Source organism: Lepisosteus oculatus, chromosome 12 (genome assembly GCF_040954835.1).
Source record: "Lepisosteus oculatus isolate fLepOcu1 chromosome 12, fLepOcu1.hap2, whole genome shotgun sequence".
Classification (NCBI taxonomy): domain Eukaryota; kingdom Metazoa; phylum Chordata; class Actinopteri; order Semionotiformes; family Lepisosteidae; genus Lepisosteus; species Lepisosteus oculatus.
In genome coordinates, this window is record NC_090707.1 from 39,695,746 (window position 1) to 39,720,128 (window position 24,383).

General features: G+C 56.9%; 3 protein-coding genes and 2 non-coding genes across 6 annotated transcripts; all 5 read right to left on the reverse strand.

Moving 5' to 3' along the window:
• Window positions 1-107: 107 nt before the first annotated feature.
• On the reverse strand, window positions 108-6,416 carry LOC138242092 (uncharacterized). Its single transcript, XM_069197172.1, has 4 exons — window positions 5,829-6,416; window positions 2,118-3,518; window positions 1,868-1,927; window positions 108-1,417 (listed from the first exon to the last, which is right to left on the reverse strand). The coding sequence occupies exons 1-4, from the start codon at window positions 5,848-5,850 to the stop codon at window positions 570-572; spliced, it is 2,331 nt and encodes a 776-aa protein (XP_069053273.1). The 5' UTR covers window positions 5,851-6,416; the 3' UTR covers window positions 108-569.
• Window positions 6,417-9,484: 3,068 nt separating this feature from the next.
• On the reverse strand, window positions 9,485-14,392 carry rpsa (ribosomal protein SA). Its single transcript, XM_015359699.2, has 8 exons — window positions 14,286-14,392; window positions 12,072-12,241; window positions 11,863-11,981; window positions 11,229-11,474; window positions 10,316-10,444; window positions 9,984-10,143; window positions 9,857-9,901; window positions 9,485-9,640 (listed from the first exon to the last, which is right to left on the reverse strand). The coding sequence occupies exons 2-8, from the start codon at window positions 12,202-12,204 to the stop codon at window positions 9,546-9,548; spliced, it is 927 nt and encodes a 308-aa protein (XP_015215185.1). The 5' UTR covers window positions 12,205-12,241; window positions 14,286-14,392; the 3' UTR covers window positions 9,485-9,545.
• On the reverse strand, window positions 11,552-11,690 carry LOC138242121 (small nucleolar RNA SNORA62/SNORA6 family). The gene has a single exon (XR_011191376.1). It is a non-coding gene; the product is annotated as a small nucleolar RNA SNORA62/SNORA6 family (small nucleolar RNA).
• LOC138242120 (small nucleolar RNA SNORA62/SNORA6 family) lies at window positions 13,045-13,183 on the reverse strand. The gene has a single exon (XR_011191375.1). It is a non-coding gene; the product is annotated as a small nucleolar RNA SNORA62/SNORA6 family (small nucleolar RNA).
• Window positions 14,393-17,524: 3,132 nt separating the features above from the next.
• On the reverse strand, window positions 17,525-24,323 carry slc25a38b (solute carrier family 25 member 38b). 2 transcript variants are annotated; one of them, XM_069197199.1, is made up of 8 exons: window positions 23,941-24,323; window positions 22,323-22,457; window positions 19,764-19,888; window positions 19,510-19,591; window positions 18,954-19,133; window positions 18,677-18,845; window positions 18,299-18,465; window positions 17,525-18,222 (listed from the first exon to the last, which is right to left on the reverse strand). In XM_069197199.1, the coding sequence occupies exons 2-8, from the start codon at window positions 22,392-22,394 to the stop codon at window positions 18,100-18,102; spliced, it is 918 nt and encodes a 305-aa protein (XP_069053300.1). In that variant the 5' UTR covers window positions 22,395-22,457; window positions 23,941-24,323; the 3' UTR covers window positions 17,525-18,099. The 2 variants fall into 2 exon arrangements, with proteins under 2 accessions (XP_069053300.1, XP_069053302.1); XM_069197201.1 differs by lacking the exons at window positions 22,323-22,457; window positions 23,941-24,323 and adding an exon at window positions 20,617-22,295.
• Window positions 24,324-24,383: the final 60 nt, after the last annotated feature.

The window sequence follows — 24,383 nt, forward strand, 5'->3', positions numbered from 1 at the left end:
TGTGTCCACACCTCCTGCCCCTGCCCCTACCCCTGGTGTGTCCCTTGTGCATGAATGTCTCCACACACCCAGAAGACGCGGCGCTGACCCAGACCACAGCAGCCAGATGACAGGCCAGAGCCGTCAGCAGGTTTATTATCACAGCAGTGCAGTAACAGACACGCCTGTGCAACAGCAGAGCCACACGACCGCTCAGAGGCAGCTGGAAGAGTGTCCATGTACAGTTTCGTCCAGCGACGTGGCCGGTGCCCCTTGGCCACAGAGGGGTGTCCTGCCAGCGTGAGGATCAGGTCGCCCCTCAAGTACAAGGTGGGGGTGAGGCAGCCCCCGCCGATGTCTCGCTCGAAGGCACAGAGTTCAGATAACATTAAACCCTCATGCAGCTGCGCAGCTGGAGGTCACACCTGGAGTGGCCCTCAGGCTTGAGCACAGGTGTGGCCCTGCCTCGCTGGTGAGAAGTGGTGAAGAGGAGTTGCACGTTCGTCCTGTTGGTGTCCCAGCGGACAGGGCCCGGGTATTCTGGGACAGCTCTCGGGGGCCGGTGGGGGGCCGGGGACTGTGGGGGCCCCTCACTGCTGCACTGTGTACTTCCTCTTGCCCACCTCTGTCAGCAGTGAGCCCACCGTGGCGCCGACCGCGGCCCCCAGGGGCCCCCCCACCAGCACCCCCAGCACGCCGCCCAGCACTGCCGCCCCGGTCGTCAGGGTGGGCAGCCGCCTCAGCAGGTCTCGCAGGGCGCGGCTCCACCGGCTGGGCGGGGCCGCGGCCTCCTGGAACAGCGGCCCGGCGAAGAACCTGCCCCTGTTCTCGCGCACCATCTGCTCCACCTTCTCCAGCAGCTCGGCCGCGCCGGGCCCGGGCCCGAGCACGTGGTACCGGTCCTCGCAGCGCTCCACCAGCTCCTGCAGGTCCGCGCGGCCCGCGCTCAGCACGTAGTCCTCCACAGCCAGCCCCGGCCGCAGCTGCTCGGCCCGCGTGAACAGCACCAGGGCGTGCCGCGCGAGGCCGGGCCCGAAGACGCCGGCCAGGGCGTCCAGCCCGCGCAGCTCGGCCGCGGCCGGCTCGCTCACGGGCACGCAGAGCAGCAGCGCGTGGGGCCCCGGCGCCGCCAGCGTGGCGCAGCGCGTCACCTGCTCCGGCGACAGCTCCGCCAGGAAGCCGGCGGGCGTGACGATCACCGCCAGCTTCCTCCCCGCCGCCACGCCCCTCCGCTTCTCGCACTGCAGCGGGCCTCCCGCGCCGCCCAGCTCCTCCCGGCCCAGGAGGGCGGCGGCCGCGGCGCCTGCCCCCGCGCCGGCCCGGCCCAGCAGCACCAGCCGCAGCTCGGAGGGGTCGGGGGCGTCCAGGAGGGGCGAGGAGGAGGAGGAGGAGCGAGCAGGGCTGCAGTCTGCGCTCGCTGAGAAGAATCTCTCCCACACTGCCAGGAGAGAAACGAGAGCCATCAGGCAGAGCAACGACACACGCAGCCACACGCACACGCACACACAGGCTTTCAATTTGTACAAACGACTGGCCACCTGAAACAGCTCAAATAAACCGCGTGATTCCGGCCTGCCCTCTCTCTCCTTGCCCCAGCGCAATGACACCTGACCGGGCGATAAAGTTGTCACCCGCTGTGGCTGACGGACCCTGGAGCGTCTCTCAGTACAGAAACAAGACCCGGCTGAGGTGCGGGGACTGAGAGAGAGAGGGGATAATATCCGGCTCATGATCACAGGCTGTTGCGCCGAGGGAGGACTCAATTGTGAAGAAGCGACTTCATGGATGTTACATTCGCAGGCGAGACTCTGCTGCTCGAGACCCAGTCATTTTCCCCTGGGGGGGATTTCGTCTGCTGAATTGTTCAACCACACAGAGGCCTACTTACATCTCTGTATGAAGCCGTTGTTGGGACTATTGTCCGACAGCTGTGCCTGGAGAGCGCCATCTACAGGAGAAAAGACAGAGGTAAATACACACACCTGCTGCACGCCGACACACTGCACTGAGAGGGAGGTCACACACTCCTACTGTCTAGTAATCACAATTCTGTATGACTCTCAGTATATCCTAGAGAGACTTTGAGCCTGCTCATTATTTGTGATTAAAAGGACGTCTCTGTGCCTCCTTGTGCTCACCTGAGGCGTCTGCGCCCTGCAGCTCCGCGGCCTCCTGCCCCTCCCCCTGCTGTGGTGCCCCCTGGGAGGAGCTCAGTGCGTGCAGGAGCCCCTGAGTCCGCCCTTCCTCACTCTTCCTGCTCTCCTCCTCCATCGTCTTCCTCCTCTCCTGCTCCTCAATCATCTTCCTCTTCTGCTGCTCCACCATCATCTTCCTCTCGTCTTCCATCATTTTCCTCTTCTGTTGCTCCACCACCATCTTCCTCTCCTCCATCATTTCCTCCTCCATCCTCCTCCTCTCCTCTTCCTCCTTCTTCCTCCTCGCCTCTTTCATCTTCCTTGCCTCCTCCTCCATCCTCTTCCTCTCTTGCGCTTCCATTCTCCTCCGCCCCTCCTCCTCCTCACTCCTCTCTTGCTCTCTCCCCTGCTGGCTCCTCTCGATCAGCTCCTCCTCGCGGCCTCGCGGCGCCTGCAGTGGCGCCCCCTGCTGGCTCCTCTCGATCAGCTCCTCCTCGCGGCCTCGCGGCGCCTGCAGTGGCGCCCCCTGCTGGCTCCTCTCGATCAGCTCCCCCTCGCGGCCTCGCGGCGCCTGCAGTGGCGCCCCCTGCTGGCTCCTCTCGATCAGCTCCTCCTCGCGGCCTCGCGGCGCCTGCAGTGGCGCCCCCTGCTGGCTCCTCTCGATCAGCTCCCCCTCGCGGCCTCGCGGCGCCTGCAGTGGCGCCCCCTGCTGGCTCCTCTCGATCAGCTCTGGCTCGCGGCCTCGCGGCGCCTCCAGTGGCGCCCCCTGCAGGGCGCCGCGTGTGTAGCAGCCGCCAGTCTCCCTCACCATCTCCTCCACCTTCTCCAGCAGCTGGCGCACCTGCGCGCGGTCGGCAGGGCGGCGGTTGTTGAGCACGTGGCAGCGCCCCCCGCACTGCGCCAGCACCTCCCTCAGCTCGGGGCCCGCGGTCAGGAGGTGGTCGTCCACGCTGGCGCCGCCCAGGTAGTCGCCGCAGGTGAGAAGCAGCAGCCCGTGCCGGGCCAGCGCCGCCTCCCCGAACATGTGGCAGATCTCCCGGGCCGCCTGCAGGTCCAGCTCGGAGAACTGGCCCACCGGGACGACGAGCAGGAAGGCGTGGGGCCCGGGGGCGCAGAGGGCCAGGGCGCGCTCCGTCTCCTGACGCACCCCCTCCTCCAGCCGGCCCTGGCGCCACAGCCAGCGGGGCCCCACCACCACAGACAGGCGCCGCCCCTCCGCCGCGCCCCGGCGCCACACGCACTGCAGCCCGCTGCGCTGGGGCGCCGCCACCTCACTGCGCCACAGCAGCGTGTCGCCCGACAGAGTCTTCCCAGAGCCGATGGTGCCCAACAAGACCACCCGCAGCTCAGGGGCATCAAGGAGGGCATCGTTCCCCTCTTCATCACCACCGCCAGTTGCCCATTCTGCCAGAGAGAGAGAGGGGTTAATACACACACTCCTCCTGCACACTACTGTACACTGACACTGCACTGAGAGAGAGAGGGGTTAATACACACACTCCTCCTGCACACTACTGTACACTGACACTGCACTGAGAGAGAGGGGTTAATACACACACTCCTCCTGCACACTACTGTACACTGACACTGCACTGAGAGAGAGAGGGGTTAATACACACACTCCTCCTGCACACTACTGTACACTGACACTGCACTGAGAGAGAGAGGGGTTAATACACACACTCCTCCTGCACACTACTGTACACTGACACTGCACTGAGAGAGACAGGGGTTAATACACACACTCCTCCTGCACACTACTGTACACTGACACTGCACTGAGAGAGAGAGGGGTTAATACACACACTCCTCCTGCACACTACTGTACACTGACACTGCACTGAGAGAGAGAGGGGTTAATACACACACTCCTCCGGCACACTACTGTACACTGACACTGCACTGAGAGAGAGAGGGGTTAATACACACACTCCTCCTGCACACTACTGTACACTGACACTGCACTGAGAGAGAGAGGGGTTAATACACACACTCCTCCTGCACACTACTGTACACTGACACTGCACTGAGAGAGAGAGGGGTTAATACACACACTCCTCCTGCACACTACTGTACACTGACACTGCACTGAGAGAGAGGGGTTAATACACACACTCCTCCTGCACACTGACACTGCACTGAGAGAGAGAGGGGTTAATACACACACTCCTCCTGCACACTACTGTACACTGACACTGCACTGAGAGAGAGAGGGGTTAATACACACACTCCTCCTGCACACTACTGTACACTGACACTGCACTGAGAGAGAGGGGTTAATACACACACTCCTCCTGCACACTACTGTACACTGACACTGCACTGAGAGAGAGAGGGGTTAATACACACTCCTCCTGCACACTACTGTACACTGACACTGCACTGAGAGAGAGAGGGGTTAATACACACACTCCTCCTGCACACTACTGTACACTGACACTGCACTGAGAGAGAGGGGTTAATACACACACTCCTCCTGCACACTACTGTACACTGACACTGAGAGAGAGAGGGGTTAATACACACACTCCTCCTGCACACTATTGTACACTGACACTGCACTGAGAGAGAGGGGTTAATACACACACTCCTCCTGCACACTACTGTACACTTACACTGCACTGAGAGAGAGGGGTTAATACACACACTCCTCCTGCACACTACTGTACACTTACACTGCACTGAGAGAGAGGGGTTAATACACACACTCCTCCTGCACACTACTGTACACTGACACTGCACTGAGAGAGAGAGGGGTTAATACACACACTCCTCCTGCACACTACTGTACACTGACACTGCACTGAGAGAGAGAGAGGGGTTAATACACACACTCCTCCTGCACACTACTGTACACTGACACTGCACTGAGAGAGAGAGGGGTTAATACACACACTCCTCCTGCACACTACTGTACACTGACACTGCACTGAGAGAGTGAGGGGTTAATACACACACTCCTCCTGCACACTACTGTACACTGACACTGCACTGAGAGAGAGGGGTTAATACACACACTCCTCCTGCACACTACTGTAAACCGAGACTGAAGGAACCGCCGATGAGACCAGACAGACATGATTATCCAGATTGTCAGCCCTGCCTGAGGCATCAGCTGTCCGGAAGGTGATTTACTGAAAAGCAACCCGTGTTCTCGGAAGTAGAAACTAATACCAAACAGCACAATCGGAAACACCCACAAACACAGCGTTCCTGAATCCCAGACTGTCGTCTCTTTGTGATAGACGGGACTGTAACGAACCTACGTGAACTCATCTCTCTGTGAGAGACTACACTGTAACGAAATCGAAAGTTTTAATTTGATATTTGGAGAAGAAACATCCGATCGCCCAAACAGCCTGTAGTTTTCTGACCCAAATACCTGCTATGTTCCGACCCAAACAGCCTGTAGTGTTCCGACCCAAACAGCCTGGAATGTTCTGCCTGAACACCCTGTCCTGCACAGTAGCAGCAGTTCATCAGAGCGAAAGCGGACCCACGACTGGCGAACAGGCGGTTTCCCGGTCAGAAGAGACGAGTTTCTTTCATTCCGGTTCGGTTCGTGAGCAGAAGAAGCCCGACTGGCAGACAGGCGGCAAGCGGTTAGTCTCGGATACAGCGCCTTGCTCTCCCCGGAGAAACACTGGCAACCCCACCCTGTGTCTGCTGACGGGACGAACTCGGCTACAGGAGCACCGGACACCGGACACTCACCGGGAGCGCGACCGCTGGACATCGCGACAGGTCGGCAGCACTGTCCTCGCCGTCTGTCCGCCGCGCTCGGCGCTCGCCTCTTGTCCTCGCTGCGTGTGCGTGGGTGTGTCCCGCACCCTCCTCCTCCCGTCACTCACTCGGCTGTGGACCCGGGTGCGCCCACTCGGGTACACTCCTCAGGGCCGGGCTCGCAGGGAATCTGCGGTATTCCTCGCTGCAGGAGCCGCGGGTGGAGGACATACCTGCGCAAAGGTGCGCAGCTCGCGAGCATTGAGAATGCGGACACGCTCAGTCTTCACACTGGTCGACAAACTTAACACTCGTTTCAAATTAGAGCATCAGCTTGTCACGTGGATCATTAGTCTTCTGACAAAGAGTGTGTTAATTACTGGGCTGGCATCTGTCCCTGCTTGTACTTCAGCGGGCTGACAGCTAGGCTGCGCTCTTTCTCCCCTCCTCTTTATCATCATGGTATCGCCCTGACGACGGGGTGTTAGTCGCTCCGCTCTCAAGCCTGGAGAGGCACAGGGACCTGCCCTGCATGATTCTGTCAACAGCTGCGACACGTCCGACCTAGAGATGACTGTGCAGGAAACAGAAGAAACGAGTGTGCGTTTAAAAGGACGAAGCAATATCACTCCCCCAGGAATCCACGCCGAGCCTGTTGGAACAGTCCGCAGTTACATCCCCTGGGCTGAGAGCGTGATGTTACTGTACAGGAATCCCAGCAGCGCCTGAGACGACCAAGTTCATTCAGAGTCCAAAACAGAATTCTTATCGAAAGTATCCAGACTTTTTCCTTTATCTCCCAGTTAGAAAGACAAGGAGAAAAGGAGAATGTTGTGGGGCTCAGCTGTAAAATCACTGGGGAGCCTGCCAGCCTCCAGCAGGCCCTGAGGGCGAATCGTGTATCACTGGAGACCGTCTCTTCCCTCAGTCTGCCACAGCGCGACACAGAGGAGCAGCGGCCCGGCTCTCCTGGACAGTACGCGTTCTCAATCAGACCAGATAGTAAGACTGTGTTGTCATTCCTGCCCTGAGGGAAATGTTTTATGGACACACAGCACTCCTGTACATTTAAATAGAATGCAAACAAAAGAAAAAAAGTAAAAAACATCACTATTGCACAAATAACACATACCAACGTGTAACACTTGTAACACGTGTAACACATCACAAAACATATCGCACTCAAGTGGGTTGTAAGAGTCAAAATTGTGTTTGACATTTGCGTCGACAGCTTCAATGGATAGTGGAATAAAGGAATGTTCGGGTCTTCATCAATTTCCCTACGGGATTAATAAAGTATTATCTATGTTTGTATCTGTATACTTGTATCTGTATACTCGTATACTTGTATCTGTATACTTGTATACTTGTATCTGTATACTCGTATACTTGTGTCTGTATACTTGTATCTGTATACTTGTATACTTGTATCTGTATACTCTGTATACTTGTATACTTGTGTCTGTATACTTCCTTAAAAAGCTGATTATTTGGTGGTATAGGACAGCCCTTACGATGCACAGGCACTGTTACATTCGTGGATCTTTCGCTGTTTTTATTTTATCGGAAATGTGATCCCAAGTTTTCATTTTGTTGTGGAATGTATCTGCCCCTGGGGATAAGGAGGTGTTCGGAATGTATCTGAGTCAGCAGCCCTGGGGAACTGGGAGAACCCGTTGCGCTAGTTCTGGTTAGCCAGGCATGAGCGTCTCGCGCATCGTCCTCGAGCCGTCCACCGCCAGGGAACTCTGGGAAATCACGTTTCTCGCCGCCTCCTGGTCCTGTCCGCACAGGTACGCAGAGAGGCAGCTGTTCTCCGACACGAGCAGACGACACATCCAGATCTGCGCAAGCACTGTCCCTACTGCCAGGACTGTTAAAGTAGTGGCCAGCGATAAAGCTTGGATGTCTAAGGGTTTAAAAGTGTCTTTGAGTGAAAAGTCACTTTTCTAAAGGGAGAAACTGCAGCTGCAAGCAGAAAGACTAGGAGTTTAGGTCAAAAACGAGGAAGGAAAAAGGGATTTTTAAGGAGAATAGTTTCTGTGCAAGAAATCCTAACCAAGCGTGGGACAGTCTGACAGTGTGGATTTTAGAGATAAATGTCATGAATTAATGGGGTTCATGTCTACAGCTGAAGCCGCACAAGGCCTCTGACCCAGATGGTTTGCAGGGAAAGGTGCTCATCTAGGGGAGCTCCAACAGTTCTTGACCCACTGCTGAATTTCTGGAATGGTCCAAATATATGGAAAGTCTCCACTGTTACAGCTGTATGCAGAAAACCTGAGGCAAGGCAAAGTGACCTTTGACCTTTGCTAAGTGCACAGAGAGGGTTATTTAAAAAAATCCCTTGATTGCAGAACATCTAGATTCCTTGACAATTGCTTAGAAAGAACACAGGGGGACTGAAGATGTAGTGTTTTCAGTGAATTTAGTAGCTAGTCGGCAACAGGCAAAGTCATCTGTGTTTTGTTACTTTTACTGTGTTCCAGCTATACCAATGAAATGAAAAAGCAGGGAAATTCTGTTAATCTATGGCAGTTCGCAGGTGATCTGGCCCTGGTAGGACTGTTCACTGGGATGATAGAGAAGGGCTGACGACTTACTCTGAATAAAGAAAACTGGAAATGTGTTGTCACAGTCAAGGATGCTTCATATTAACATATGAAATGTACAAAGAACTGGCTCCTTACTACTGAACACTGGCTACAGTAATACATAAGCACTTAAACCTTTCTGCCCTATCCTCCTGTGGAGATTGGAAATTGTTACAGATAGGAATAGTATTAGATGAACATTTGAACTTTAGAGAATATCAACTGTATTTTTAAGGCTAGTCAGTGCATGTTGTTAATCAGGAAGCTGAAAGTGTTTGGAGAGTCAGTTTAAAAGGGTTTACAGGATGTTAGCAAAAAGTCTCATGGAGTGGTATATTAGCCTGAGCATTAAGAGTAAAGGGAAATGGGCCAGGATTGTTAATCTTGCTGGTGAAATAACTGGTCAGCCTCAGAGACAGCTGAAAGAGCTGCATTATACTGAAGTTCAAACGAAAGCTCAGCTGATTGCTGAGGACTCCCTCCCTCTTCAGTCCCACTGCCAGTTCAAAAAGCCAGAGGCCAAGAAACATGTCTGCAAGAAACCCTTTGCAGTCAGGATGTTAATCAGATCACTGCACACAGGATCATTTGTGTAACATGCACCAGGCAAGATTTTCTGCAGGTCCAGAACCGTTTCTTGGCTTAATGCATCTTTTTGCTGTCATATGTCAATGCTTAAGATAAATATTCACCCTTTTGGATGGACAAAGTTATATCTTATCGTCCCACTTTCATGAAGGCTGTGTGGGGGCGGATTAATCTACCAGCAGACACTGCCAGTCTGTTCTGAGCCTCCACTGTGACTAACACATCCTCTCCACCCGCAGAAACACCTCCAGGTCGAGCTGCTCTTCAGAAACACTAAGAACACTGGAGCCCTTGGAGACCGTTTCACCCCCCAGAATTCATACTGCTGGGCTTGGGTGCAGTACTGCAGCCTGCAGGCAGGAGGCAGCATCACTGTGGTGGTGGTGTCTTGTATAGCACCAGAGTCGCTTCCAAGGCTGCTGGGATGTAACCTCACTACAGACAGACCAGACAGGACAGGCTTCGTAAGAAACAGCAAACTTTATTGAGTTTGTTGAGAAAAAATTGCTGCTGCGACAGGTGGCACTCAGGACCAATCAGCGGTAGCCCCACCCCAGTCAGACGCCTGGGCAGTGGGGGCAGCTGACCAGTCCTCTGTGGCCGGCTGGGCACTCCAGTCCTCTGCAAACCAGCGGAAGGAGGGAAGGAGTTAGAACTGAGGGTAGAAACATCAAGTACCTCCATATATACCTGGACAACCAAGACAGTGACCCTCCAGGACCAGGACTGGACAGCCCACAGACACACTGACCCTCCAGCACCAGGACTGGACAGCCCCCAGACACCGGCTGTTTTAGGGGGCACCCTCTGTATGGGACGCGACCCGAGACATCTCACCTGCAAACACCTCAGTGGCTCCAGGCTCGCGCTTGACAGGGGGCCCTGAAAGACAAGAGGAGGGGTGTTACAGAGGGGCGCAGGGCTCCAGCGGTCAGCGTGGGGGTGCCCCGCGGTCCGGACGTACCTGCAGGGAACTGCTGGATGGGCACAGAGGGCACCTGCACGCCCTCGGACCAGTCAGCCACCTCGGGCTGCGCGAAGTCGGTGACGGGCGCCGTCCACTCGCCCTGGAACTCCTCCTTGCCCACAGCCTTCTCTGCAGCGGCCTGCTCCTCCTTCTCGATCTGGGGCAGGGGGAGACACGCTTACAGCCCTGACACGCCCATGCCCTGGGGCGCCTATACCCCCCCGCCCCCCCCAGCACCAGGACACTCCCAGAGGAGACACAGGCCTCGCCACTCCCCCACAAACCCCAAACACACGCACTCTGCACCTCAGGTCGGCTCAGCCCCTCACCTCCTCCGGGTCCCGGTAGAAGTACAGGTCAGGCATCACCTCCCAGGCGTGCTCCCGGGAGATGGTCCCACGCATGCGCAGCACCTCCCTGGCCAGCATCCACCACATGAGCCCCACGGAGTGAGGGCCCTGCGAGAGAGGACACGCGTCAGCCCGTGCTCTCGGCCACCGCGCCGGTACGGCTGCACGACCGCGGCCCCGCAGCAGGGGGCAGTGTGGCCAGGCCCATACCCATCTCGCCCCCCGGCCCACGGAGCAGAGGGAGGGGCGCAGAGACCCTGCGTTACTGTTGCACACAGCCTACACCCAGAGATCACCGGCCGCAGCCTCAGCTCCGGGCTCTAACAGGTGTGCATGGGAGCTCCCAGCGCGGGCCAGCAGGGCGACTCGAGCGGCGCAGACGGCGGCGGACAACTGGCAACCACGCCAGGGGGGGCGACGAGGCGCCCCAGGGGCAGTACCTTGTTGTTACAGGGGTGGCGACGAGGCGCCCCAGGGGGCAGTACCTTGTTGTTACAGGGGTGGCGACGAGGCGCCCCAGGGGGCAGTACCTTGTTGTTACAAGGGTGGCGACGAGGCGCCCCAGGGGCAGTACCTTGTTGTTACAGGGGTGGCGACGAGGCGCCCCAGGGGGCAGTACCTTGTTGTTACAAGGGTGGCGACGAGGCGCCCCAGGGGGCAGTACCTTGTTGTTACGGGGGGGGCGACGAGGTGCCCCAGGGGGCAGTACCTTGTTGTTACGGGGGGGGGGCGACGAGGTGCCCCAGGGGGCAGTACCTTGTTGTTACAGGGGGGGCGATGAGGCGCCCCAGGGGGCAGAACCTTGTTGTTACAGGGGGGGCGATGAGGCGCCCCAGGGGGCAGTACCTTGTTGTTACGGGGGGTGGCGATGAGGCGCCCCAGGGGGCAGTACCTTGTTGTTACAGGGGATGGCGATGTCCACGTATCTCAGCGGCGAGTCGGTGTTGCAGAGCGCGATGGTGGGGATGTTGACGTAGGAGGCCTCGGTCAGCGGCTGGTGGTCAGCCCGGGGATCGGTCACGATCAGCAGCCGCGGCTCGCGGAATGCCGCCTGGATCTGGTTGGTGAAGGTGCCGGGAGTGAAGCGGCCGGCGAAGGTGGTGGCGCCGGTCGCGGAAGCGAACTTGAGGACTGCGCGCTGGCGAGAGGCAGAGAGAAGAGGGAGTGAGAGTCGCCCCGCGCGCCAGCGCCCCCGGCTGGCCTCGGCCACTATCAGCCTGTGGCTCAGGTCACTATCAAACCCCAGTCATGGGGCCACAGCCCTCATGGTGTTAGCGAAAACCTGGCCGCTTGCTCTCGCACACTTCCGACACCCACAGACCGACCTCGGCCCGGGGCTTTAACAGTGTGCACCCACTCCCACCCCACTCTGAGCCGGACCCCTTCAAGACTGATACAACCCACCCAGAGACTCTCAGCAGCATAACAGAACAGAGCTGCTGGGTCACTCCTCAGCTCTGAGGGACTCTCCAGGGGAGTGCAACAGGAGAGGAAGAGTCGGCTCTGGCCCGGAGCAGCACGCCCACCTGCCCCGTGTTCCTGGAGGAGATGACGCACACGTCAGCGGGGTTTTCAATGGCCACAATGGCTCGGGCAGCCAGCAGCAGCTTCTCCCAGGTCTTTTTCAGGTTGATGATGTAAACACCTGGACAGGCACACAGAGCTCTTTACTGCCGGGCACCGGGGCCCCCTGTCCCCCCACACCCCCGCCCCCCCACACCCCCACCGCCCTCACCATCACTCTTCCTCTTGTAGACGTACTGCTCCATCTGGAAGTCCAGGTTAGTGCCGCCCAGGTGGGTCCCGGCAGCCAGGAACTTCAGCACATCCTCCTCCTTCATCTGCAGCACATCCAGACCTCCGGACATCGTGAGAGCTTCCCTTGGACAAGCAACGACGGGAAAGCTGCAGAAAACAAGAGAAGAGTTACACACTCCTCCTGCACACTACTACACTCCTATACTGACCTGACACTGCACAGAGAGAGAGAGAGAGAGAGGGGTTAATACACACACTCCTCCTGCACACTACTGTACACTGACACTGCACAGAGAGAGAGAGGGGTTAATACACACACTCCTCCTGCACACTACTGTACACTGACACTGCACAGAGAGAGAGAGGGGTTAATACACACACTCCTCCTGCACACTACTGTACACTGACACTGCACAGAGAGAGAGAGGGGTTAATACACACACTCCTCCTGCACACTACTGTACACTGACACTGCACAGAGAGAGAGAGGGGTTAATACACACACTCCTCCTGCACACTACTGTACACTGACACTGCACAGAGAGAGAGAGGGGTTAATACACACACTCCTCCTGCACACTACTGTACACTGACACTGCACAGAGAGAGAGAGGGGTTAATACACACACTCCTCCTGCACACTACTGTACACTGACACTGCACAGAGAGAGAGAGGGGTTAATACACACACTCCTCCTGCACACTACTGTACACTGACACTGCACAGAGAGAGAGAGGGGTTAATACACACACTCCTCCTGCACACTACTGTACACTGACACTGCACAGAGAGAGAGAGGGGTTAATACACACACTCCTCCTGCACACTGACACTCCACTAAGAGAGAGAGGGGGGTTAATATATTATTCTTTATTAAACCCGTTTTGAAATGTACAGCTCCTTCCAAAATCTAGACAAATGTTTCTGACTATAGTTAAATGCCCCTTTGGGCTGTGGCTCAGGTCACTATCAAACCCCAGTCATGGGGCCAGAGCCCTCATGGTGTTAGCGAAAACCTGGCCGCTTGCTCTCGCACACTTCCGACACCCACAGACCGACCTCGGCCCGGGGCTTTAACAGTGTGCACCCACTCCCACAAAAGAAAGAGGCCCATCAGCCTAACTAGACCCTCTGGTAGTAAAACTGCTGCACATAACCAGAGTCTGATTATAATCCCAGTGCACTAAACCAGCTCCCAGTCCAGTCCGGAGAGTCTCAGACTGCTCTGTCAGTGGAGTCTGATTATAATCCCAGTGAAGAACTAATCCAGCTCCCAGTCCAGCCAGTAGAGTCTCAGAAAGTTAATCAGACTGTCACTGACACCAACAGAGCAGCGACCATGACTACCCGCTGGTGATCTTCAAAAAGAGACCCTCCAAAGCTCATGAGACACCTGCCTGCGCTCTGGAACCAACTCTCTGGCCACTCAGGGTCCAGATGTCCAGCAGAAACCAGGGGATCTGACTGGCCGCGTCTGTCAGCTGTGGAGTCCCGAGGCCCAGCAACAACAGGGAAACACGCAGAACCACCGTGACTGGTCAGGACTGAGGGGCTGGACAGGACTGACCGAAGCTCCACGGACACGATGTGGCCAGTGCTGTTGTGAGGGGCTGCCGAGGGCTTCGCTTCTGTGGGTCTGTGCGCTCCCGCGGAAGCGACCCTGAACGTACACGCGTGTAACACCGCCAGCAGCCCTCCCACTGCCACGCAGACACGCGGGACTGCAAGTCCCCCGGCGAGTCCTGATCTGCGGAGCCCGGGGCTCAGGGGTCCAGAGGACCGGCCATAGCTGCCCACCGCCCTTCTCCATCGCCGTCCGCACCGGCCCAACCCACGCCGCGAACACGTGGACACTAAGACGCATGGGCCAGCCACGGCAAACCCTGGCTGTGTCTGATCCAGTTAGGATCACCAACATTAGCAGGGCGAAGTCATCTTACACGTCCCAGTAAGCAGACGCGTGCCCATCGCCGCCCGACCAGACCGAAGGCCGGTCCACCGCCGGCCGGGCGGTCACGCCAGGCCCCGGCTTCAGGCCTGGAGAAGGTCGCCGCTCCAGACGTGCTTTCCCCCGCCTGTGCACCGGAAAACGCTGCTCTGGACTAACAAAGGACACCCCAAGGCCTACGTAACGGAGTCTTAAACAATTTTATGCCTTAAACTCGTAAAATATGCAAAAACACTACTCACCACGAGACAACGCCGTATGGAGATCTATTTCTCCAGGAAATAAAAGAGGCCGTGCAAAGGGAGTGACATCATTTTATACGTCAGATTGGACCAATCAGAGCCGAGATCCTACCAGACAGGCGCGATATGAAACTGAGGACTGAAGGGCGCCATCTTGGCTCTCGCTCTTCAGTTTTCTGTAGAATAGATGTAAGAAAACAGGAGGTAGCGAAGATGTTCTTGTCGTGACAACACAGTACGATAAAAAAATAAACATAATAAGATCGAGCAAAAGCAAATGATTTAATGGAAAGAGCAAAAAGAAATTACCATAAAATATAGTGCGGTAAAAAATCAAAAAGTTAAAAAGACCGAATACATTGATGAAGCCGTGGGAGCCAAGATGGCGTCATTTCCCTGTGCGCTCAGAAACCGGAAGGAGGGTCTGTTGTTCAGCAGAGCTACCGCCAGGGGTCGCAAGCGCGTCGGCGCCGGGACCGTGGGGAGAGAGTCTCTGGCACCCCGCAACACCAAACTCACCTTTTCTCTGCTGCTCTGCTGTGTTCTTTTTTTTCCAGTAGCTGCCGTATTAGTTACGACAGGAAGTTCAGTTTATGACCTCTTGTTGCCATGGAGAAATTCAAGAAACGGGCCGTGGTTATAACTTTATAGTAATGTTATAATAAACTTAATCCTGATTAGAATTCGCTGTTGTGTGGCTGAAACATGTTCATCTAGACAACACTACTTCATCACTTGGCTCCCTCAGACTGTGACAGTCCGCTGCAGGGAGGCCTCCTGCTGCCCAGCCAAGCTGATCTATAGCAGTGGCCCCGGGAGACACTGGGAGACACTGGGATACCTGGAGAGAGACACTGGGAGACACTGGGATACCCGGGAGACACTGGGAGACACTGGGATACCTGGAGAGACAATGGGAGACACTGGGATACCCAGGAGACACTGGGAAACACTGGGATACCTGGAGAGACAATGGGAGACACTGGGATACCCGGAGAGACACTGGGATACCTGGAGAGACACTAAGAAACACTGGAATACCCGGAGAGAGACACTGGGAAACACTGGGATACCTGGAGAGAGACACTGGGGAACACTGGGAGACACTGGGATACCTGGAGAGACACTGGGATACCCGGAGAAACTGGGATACCTGGAGAGACACTAAGAAACACTGGAATACCCGGAGAGAGACACTGGGAAACACTGGGATACCTGGAGAGAGACACTGGGGAACACTGAGATACCTGGAGAGAGATACTGGGAAACACTGGGATAGCTGGAGAGACCACACAGGTACAGTTCAGGGATTCAACAAGCCTCGAAACTGCGTCTCGTCACCAGGCTGCTGTTCTCAGTGTTGGCCACTAGGCGTCGCTGTGGCAGCAGCGTAGCAGGCTGAGGAGACGGCCCCCATGTTCAGAAGCGGGCGGCGCCGTGCCAGCTGGCTGCCTGCAGAGGCTGATTCCTGAGCGGGTCGCGCCGTGGGGCTCTGGTGCACACGCTGTTCCGACAGCGCGACAATGAGGCTGCCTGTAAACTCATATCCTCTTCCGAAAATACACTCCAGGGACAGGAACTGCACAGGCTGACCTTCCTGGCATTGTGTTAACGTCTTTACTGCTGTCTGGGGCCTGTGGCTCTGAGGGCGAGGCAGGAGGCAGGAGACTGTGAGGCAGGAGGGGGAGAGACTGCGAGGCAGGAGACTGTGAGGCAGGAGGGGGAGAGACTCTGAGGCAGGAGACTGTGAGGCAGGAGGGGGGAGAGACTGTGAGGCAGGAGACTGTGAGCCAGGAGGGGGAGAGACTCTGAGGCAGGAGACTGAGGCAGGAGGGGGAGAGACTGTGAGGCAGGAGACTGAGGCAGGAGGGGGAGAGACTGTGAGGCAGGAGGGGGAGAGACTGTGAGGCAGGACACTCTGAGGTTGGCGGGGAGAGACTGAGGCAGCGAGGCAGGAGCCCTGCTGACTGTATCGGGGGGAAGGAGCTGATGGTTCACTTTCTGTCTCTGCCTGATAAGCGTCTCCTCCCCTTGTCTGGCAAGTGTGTTACACAAGCTCCCTGCGCCGCCCTGTTTCTACTGCAGCAGTTCCTGGAGCACCGCCATCAAACTTCTTCAGCTGCTCAATCGAACTGCATGTGAATGTGGCTGTCTGGGCTACCCTGACCTCAGCCTCTGCCTGCTCACTGCAGCCTTCAGTTTGCCCTCAAAACCTGCCCGAGCGAAGGAGCGGCGACAGAAACAAATTTAAACAAATCAGATCCTGAGCTCAGTGACGAGAGCGAGTCTTCAGGCGTCGGAGATGACTGGGACTCGATCTCTCACGGAGTCCTGCCTCCCACTGAACTTCCCAGCTCGTTCAGAGCAGCTGGCAGCTCTGTGCTGAGACCCTGCTGACCTTTGGAAATGAGCTCACAGCTGGGCATCCTGAGGAGTTCAGGGGTATTTCAGCAGATGTTTTCTGTAGCAAAAACAAGTTTCATCACCCTCTCATTCTCCTTGCTCCACACTCTGTGTAGGTGAGGGAGCCTCTATTGATCTGTGACTAAAGTGCAGTTTGAGGAGACATGGAGTTAAGGTGAAAGTCCACCTTTCTCCTGAATGGAGATAAAGAAAGTATCTTTCTCAGTTCATATTTCCTGCTGCTTCTACAACACTACAATACACCTGCGTCTCCAGCCCACCACGGGAATGACTGTCTGTACTGGGGAGGTCCAATGAGTTATAGCACCTGGCACAGAGCTGAGGGCTTCAGGCTGATGTTGTATCACTCCCCAGTGTGCAGACTGCTATGCTGTCTCTGAAGGTTTACACTGACTCACTCCTGTGGAGTGCGTCTGTCAGTGATCAATACAAGACAGATTGTGGGAGCAGAGCCGGGGCACCTCAGAATGTTCTGTTCCTCAGGTTGGGATCATCACACTTCTGCATTTGATGCAGAATTCAGGGCGCCCCTGCTGTCTGTACGAACCCCTGCCGAGCGAACAGTCCAGACTGCTTCGGTCTCCCTCTCTGGGTGTCAAATCCTATCTGCCTTGACAGCCTCCCAGGGCCCGTCTCCATGGCAACAGCAGACACGGGTGTCCAGCGCGGTGCCTGAGAGGCGTCTGCCAAGCCCCACAGGCACACACTGAGACAATCCCGTCACTGAGAATCAGGATGCCCTCATCACGTTCTGACAGACACGAAAAACTCCTTGTACAGCTTGTCCCAGGATCCCAGAGAGATTAAATCCACACTTACAAAACAAGGATTTTTATTTCAACATTTCAAAAGAACACAGAGGATCTTGTACAAAACAGAAACACAACCTCTCAGAACCACAGCAATGAGAATAATTAATAGTAATTACAACACCCTGTTAAGTTAATTGATATGCGAGAGAAGAAGCAAAGAAGTCAGCCAGTGGAGCCAAGAGTGTCCCAGAGCTCTGCTGTCCTGCTGCAGTGACCACTGGCCATCCGCCTGCAAGCTCCAGGGACAAGTGAACGCTGATGTCCTGCACATAACACTGCCAGTCCAGTCCCAGACCGCACACTGTCCATCCAGTCCAATCCAGTCCCAGACTGCAGTCAGTGTCCAGTCCAGTCCAGTCCCAGACCACTGACCAGAGAGTGAGTGTCAGTGTCCAGTCCAACAGGACACCAGTGTCCAGTATCAGCCAGGTCGTCCACACCCTTTCCTTTCGCCTTGGAAACGAGTGGGTCACGTCAGTCCGGCCAGCCCCACACACACCCGGGGTGGCCAGTGCACCGGGCCGGACCAGGCTGGGCCCCCCCTCCTGTCCGTGTCCCCGGCGTCGGCCCGTCCGCCCTCAGGACTTCAGGCCCATCTTGGCCATGAGCTGCTCGTACACGGTCCAGGCCATCGCCGCCATCAGCGTGCGCCGCAGGGAGCGCGGCACGGCGCCGCGGAAGAAGCCCCGCAGCCCGTGAGCCTGGGGGGACAGAGCGTCAGTGTGGCCCAGGGGCGCCCCCCCCCCCGAACACAACGAACACAAGGCACCGTCTTACCCTGTAGATGTAGCGGACGGCGTCCCCGGTCCAGCGGTACTGCCCCGGGCGGATCTGCACCTGCGTCTTCACCACGTCGGCTGGCTGGGTGACCAGAGCGGCCAGGACCCCCGCCACCACCCCGCAGCCAAAATTCACCAGCGGCACACAGGGGGCGCTCCACACCTCTGCAACAGACACGGCCCTGTGCTGAGAACAGGCCAGGCCCACAGCACACACTGCGCACTCCCTCTCTCTGCCACAGGGGCGGCGCTCTGGGCCCAGAGCGCACACTGCGCACTCCCTCTCTCTGCCACAGGGGCGGCGCTCTGGGCCCACAGCGCACTCCCTCTCTCTGCCACAGGGGCGGCGCTCTGGCTGGGGGGCTCTGTTCCATACCTGCGGGCACCGACTTCTTGGTCTGGCTGTAGAACATGACGTAGATGCCGGAGAAGGGCGCGTCTCTGAGGAGCGTGGCCGTCAGCCCCGAGAACAGCGCACGCGGCCCCTCCGACACGTAGATGCTGCGCAGGGCTCCGAACACGCTGGCGTAGCTGTAGCGACCGCTCTGCAGCACAGGGAACGGGACACCAGGCGTCACACAGGGACACAGGGCAGGCGCGGAGACCCCTCTCCCCCGCTCGAAGCATCGCCTCCCCCCAGTGCCCACCCTCACCTCAAAGCGCGTCTTCACCACGGTGACGGGCAGCATGCAGACTCCGGCCACTGACCGCGCCCCCGCGCCCAGCAGCACCGCCTCCAGCGCGGACGGAGCACGCTCAGAGAAGAACCGCTGCTTCAGTGAGAAGAAGGTGCTAAAATAGATCCCGACACCGGGAATACAGCGTACAAACGACTAGGAGAGAGAGAGAGAGAGAGAGAGAGAGAGAGAGAGAGAGAGGGTTAATACACACACTCCTCCTGCACACTACTGTACACTGACACTGCACTGAGAGAGAGAGGGGTTAATACACACACTTCTCCTGCACACTACTGTACACTGACACTGCACTAAGAGAGAGAGAGGGGTTAATACACACACTCCTCCTGCACACTACTGTACACTGACACTGCACTGAGAGAGAGGGGTTAATACACACACTCCTCCTGCACACTACTGTACACTGACACTGCACTGAGAGAGAGAGGGGTTAATACACACACTCCTCCTGCACACTACTGTATGCTGACACTACAGGTGATACAGTTAGAGGGTGAGACGGGCTGTTTACCGGAGATACGCCCTTCCAAAGACCCAGCAGTTTCTCCGTGCGGATCACATTGAGGAATACCGTTACCATCCCAACACGTGACCTGCGAATCACCGAGAGAGATGAGCTCTAGAGATGTCCTGCGGTAGACAGTATTAGTATACAGGGCTTCAGCTCTGTTAAACTGGAGTGAGCTGAGCTCAGGTGTTTTTCACCTGTCTGGAATTTACTGGTATCTACTCCAGTCTACTGTACTGTGCCGCGCGGGACATTACCCATGCTGTACGGAGCTCTGGAGGGTCTGCAGCCGGGTCTTGACGAGGTCGAGGGGCTGGAAGAGCAGAGTGGAGCAGGTCCCACTCAGGGAGCCACACATGAAGGCCTTCAGCACCGGGTGAGCCTGCGAGGGGAGGGAGGGGTTAATCTCCAGAGACAAGAGAGTCTTCTCCGGCCCCACACTCACGCCTGATGCTGATGTGCAGAGACACCCCACACTGAGTCATCAGGGCAATGCCCACTGACCGAGAGCACACACACACTGCACACTGACAGAGAGCACACACACACACTGCACTCTCAACGAGCGCGCACACACACACACACACACACACACACACACACACTGCCCACAAAGAGCACACACACACTCCCAACTGACAGAGGGCACGCATGCACAAACACACTGCACTCTCAACAAGAGCACACACACACACTGCCCACTGACAGAGGGCACACACACACTGCCCACTGACAGAGGGCACACACACACATGCACGCACACACTGCACACTGACAGAGCGCACACACACTGCCCAATGACAGAGGGCACGCACGCACACACACACTGCCCACTGACAGAGGGCACACACGTACGCACTGCACACTGACAAGAGAGCACGCACACACTGCACACTGACAGAGCGCACACACACTGCCCACTGACAGAGGGCACGCACGCACGCACACACACACTGCCCATTCACAGAGCGCACACACACCGCAGTCGAGCTTCATTCACTCTGCCTGGCTGTCGTCACAGACACACTGAGACACACAGCCCTTCAGCCACAGCACACAGGTACCAGATCCACACGCCACTCAGACACTGAATCCACTCGGCTCTCCTGCCTTCTCCAGTCTGCACTGCTCCGGGCACGGGTCTGCCGACATCCCTGCCCGCCCCTCTGCTACACACAGCCTCTGGATCAGCGCTCTGCCTCCATCGCGTCTCTCTCCCACAATGCACCGACCCCGCACCCCCCCCTCCACACTAATCCCGGCGATTCCATGGCTCCGACAGCGCCAGAGCTCCCAGTCCTCCCTCTCTCCTGCAGCCCATCCCAGACTCTAGTCCACACCCCCTGGGTTCGGGTCAGAACCCGGCCTCACACTGCCACAGGGGGCACTGTAGGACAGTAACCCCACCCTGCTGCTGAGAGGCACTGTAAACCCTGGAGTGGATCAGACTGCTGCACACTGGGAGTCTGACTGACAGCACTGTCACACCTGGAGTGGATCAGACTGCTGCGCACTGGGAGTCTGATTGACAGCACTGTAAACCCTGGAGTGGATCAGACCGCTGCACACTGGGAGTCTGACTGACAGCACTGTAAACCCTGGAGTGGATCAGACTGCTGCACACTGGGAGTCTGACTGACAGCACTGTAATCCCTGGAGTGGATCAGACTGCTGCACACTGGGAGTCTGACAGCACTGTAAACCCTGGAGTGGATCAGACTGCTGCACACTGGGAGTCTGACTGACGCACTGTAAACCCTGGAGCGGATCAGACTGCTGCACACTGGGAGTCTGACTGACAGCACTGTAAACCCTGGAGTGGATCAGACTGCTGCACACTGGGAGTCTGATTGACAGCACTGTAAACCCTGGAGTGGATCAGACTGCTGCACACTGGGAGTCTGACTGACAGCACTGTAAACCCTGGAGTGGATCAGACTGCTGCGCACTGGGAGTCTGACTGACAGCACTGTAAACCCTGGAGTGGATCAGACTGCTGTGCACTGGGAGTCTGACTGACAGCACTGTAAACCCTGGAGTGGATCAGACTGCTGTGCACTGGGAGTCAGCCAGTGTGGATCTGCTGTTGTCTCTGAGCACCACAGACATTTGCAAGTGAAACAGATGCCGCTGACACACAGTCACAGACATTTATAGAGCAGAAATGTCAGAGGGCAGCGCTGCCTGCAGGGTCACTCCTAGCTCACGGGTTCACAGGTCTGAGAAAATGGCGCATCTGGGAGGCTCGAGTGGGGAGCTGTGTCGGGAACAAGCAGAGGTTACTTTCCCCTGAGGAGCAGAAAAAGACATTTCTGCTGTTGAACCTCTTCAGATGTTACCCGAAGAAGGCTAAACAGCCGAGACTGTTTTTCTTTCTGTATTCCAGTGTGAAATGAACTCCTGCTTGCTCCCATCGAGCGTGTGCACAGTTAATGCTCCACGGTGACATCGACCCTCTATCTGCGGTCAGATCGCTGCTCACATCACAGACGCGACAAAGGGCAGTTCCGAAGCCACTCCCTCCCTGACTCTGGGTGCCACGGCAACAGCCAATCCCTGCCCAGGAGATAAAGGGTCCTCCAATAGGAAGGTGGGTGTGAAAGGGGGCTCGTCTGGGCCCCACCCCTTCCGGTCAGCGGTTCACTGCTCCACCACACACAGCTACAGCTCACTGCTCTGCTGGTTCAACCTCGGTCTCGCAGGCTAGTGCTACATGCTCTGAACTGGAGATGGACTGGTGTACTGGTGGAGCTCGCAGACCAGCTTGCCCAGACAGCACTGCCCTGTCAGAGCGGGAGACAGACGCACACACTCACCACCAGCACTTCCATGCTGCGCTGGAGGGGCAGAGACGAGTCCTGGGCCAGAGAGCTGCACTTCTGGATCATCAACCCTCTGTCTCTCGCTTCCAGTTCTGCGGTCCTTCCTCTCTCCTGCTGCTCTAGGACGAGCTGAGAGAGACACACAGCTACACACACAGTAGGGATCAAGTACGAGCTGAGAGACACACACAGTGAGTGACAGACACACACTTGGGCTCCAGTACGAGCTGAGAGATACACACAGCTACACACACAGTGGGGCTCCAGTACGAGCTGAGAGACACACACAGCTACACACACACTGGGGCTCCAGTACGAGCTGAGAGATACACACAGCTACACACACACTGGGGCTCCAGTACGAGCTGAGAGACACACAGCTACACACACACTGGGGCTCCAGTACGAGCTGAGAGACACACAGCTACACACACACTGGGGCTCCAGTACGAGCTGAGAGACACACACAGCTACACACACACTGGGGCTCCAGTACGAGCTGAGAGACACACAGCTACACACACACTGGGGCTCCAGTACGAGCTGAGAGACACACAGCTACACACACACTGGGGCTCCAGTACGAGCTGAGAGACACACAGCTACACACACACTGGGGCTCCAGTACGAGCTGAGAGACACACAGCTACACACACAGTAGGGCTCCAGTACGAGCTGAGAGACACACAGCTACACACACACTGGGGCTCCAGTACGAGCTGAGAGATACACACAGCTACACACACACTGGGGCTCCAGTACGAGCTGAGAGACACACAGCTACACACACAGTAGGGCTCCAGTACGAGCTGAGAGACACACAGCTACACACACACTGGGGCTCCAGTACGAGCTGAGAGACACACAGCTACACACACACTGGGGCTCCAGTACGAGCTGAGAGACACACAGCTACACACACACTGGGGCTCCAGTACGAGCTGAGAGACACACACAGTTAGTGACAGAGCCCCAGACTAACCCCAGACACACACGCTGCCCCAAATTAATCACACACCCTGCTCCACAATAATCACACACACGCTGCCCCAAATTAACCAGAGACACACGCTGCCCCAAATTAACCCCAGACACACACAGCGCCCCACAATAATCACACACACGCTGCCCCAAATTAACCAGACACACTCACACCACCCTAAACTAACCTTAGACACACACACTGCCCCAAATTAACCCCAGACACACACAGCGCCCCACAATAATCACACACACACTGCCCCAAATTAACCAGACACACACAGCGCCCCAAATTAACCCCAGACACACACACTGCCCCAAATTAACCCCAGACACACACACACACTGCCCCAAATTAACCCCAGACACACACACACACTGCCCCAAATTAACCCCAGACACACACAGCACCCCACAATAATCACACACACGCTGCCCCAAAGTAACCACAGACACACACAGTACCCCACTCCAGTTCAACACACGGAAACTTCCCTCCAGGCTTCACAACCAGCTGCGGCTCCGGTCCAACGTCGCGAGTGAACATGCTCGCAGGTCCGAGACACCGCAGCTGCCGTGAGCCCTGAGCACCCGGTACCCGGTACCGGATCGGTTCAACCCAGGACCTTACCAACAAGCCTGCGTCGGAGTCTAGGGCAGGCCGGGACGGGAGACTAGCGGCCCCATCGCCACAGCCCGGTGACACGCGTGGGTTAATGAGCGTCGATGCTGCTCGCTTCGGCAAGTCTATCACCGACACTCGTGACCGGCTCACAGCAATGACGTCGCCAACCAGCCCCTCGCAGGCTTCCTCCACGAACACGCACACCCACACCCACACGCGCAGTGAAATCACGGGGGGAGCTCGCCGAGCTGTCCGGTACCGGGCTGCGTGTCTGGCGAGAGCGGCGCCGCAGCAGCACTGAGCTCAGCTGAGCCGAAACACAAACACCTCCCCCGGCCGGGCCGCAGACCGGTTACGAACCGGTTTCATCTGCTTTTTTTTCCGCAAGTCATCAGGAGAACAGCGCGCCGGGGGCGGGTCTGGGGCGGGACCAGCACCGGGCAGGGCGG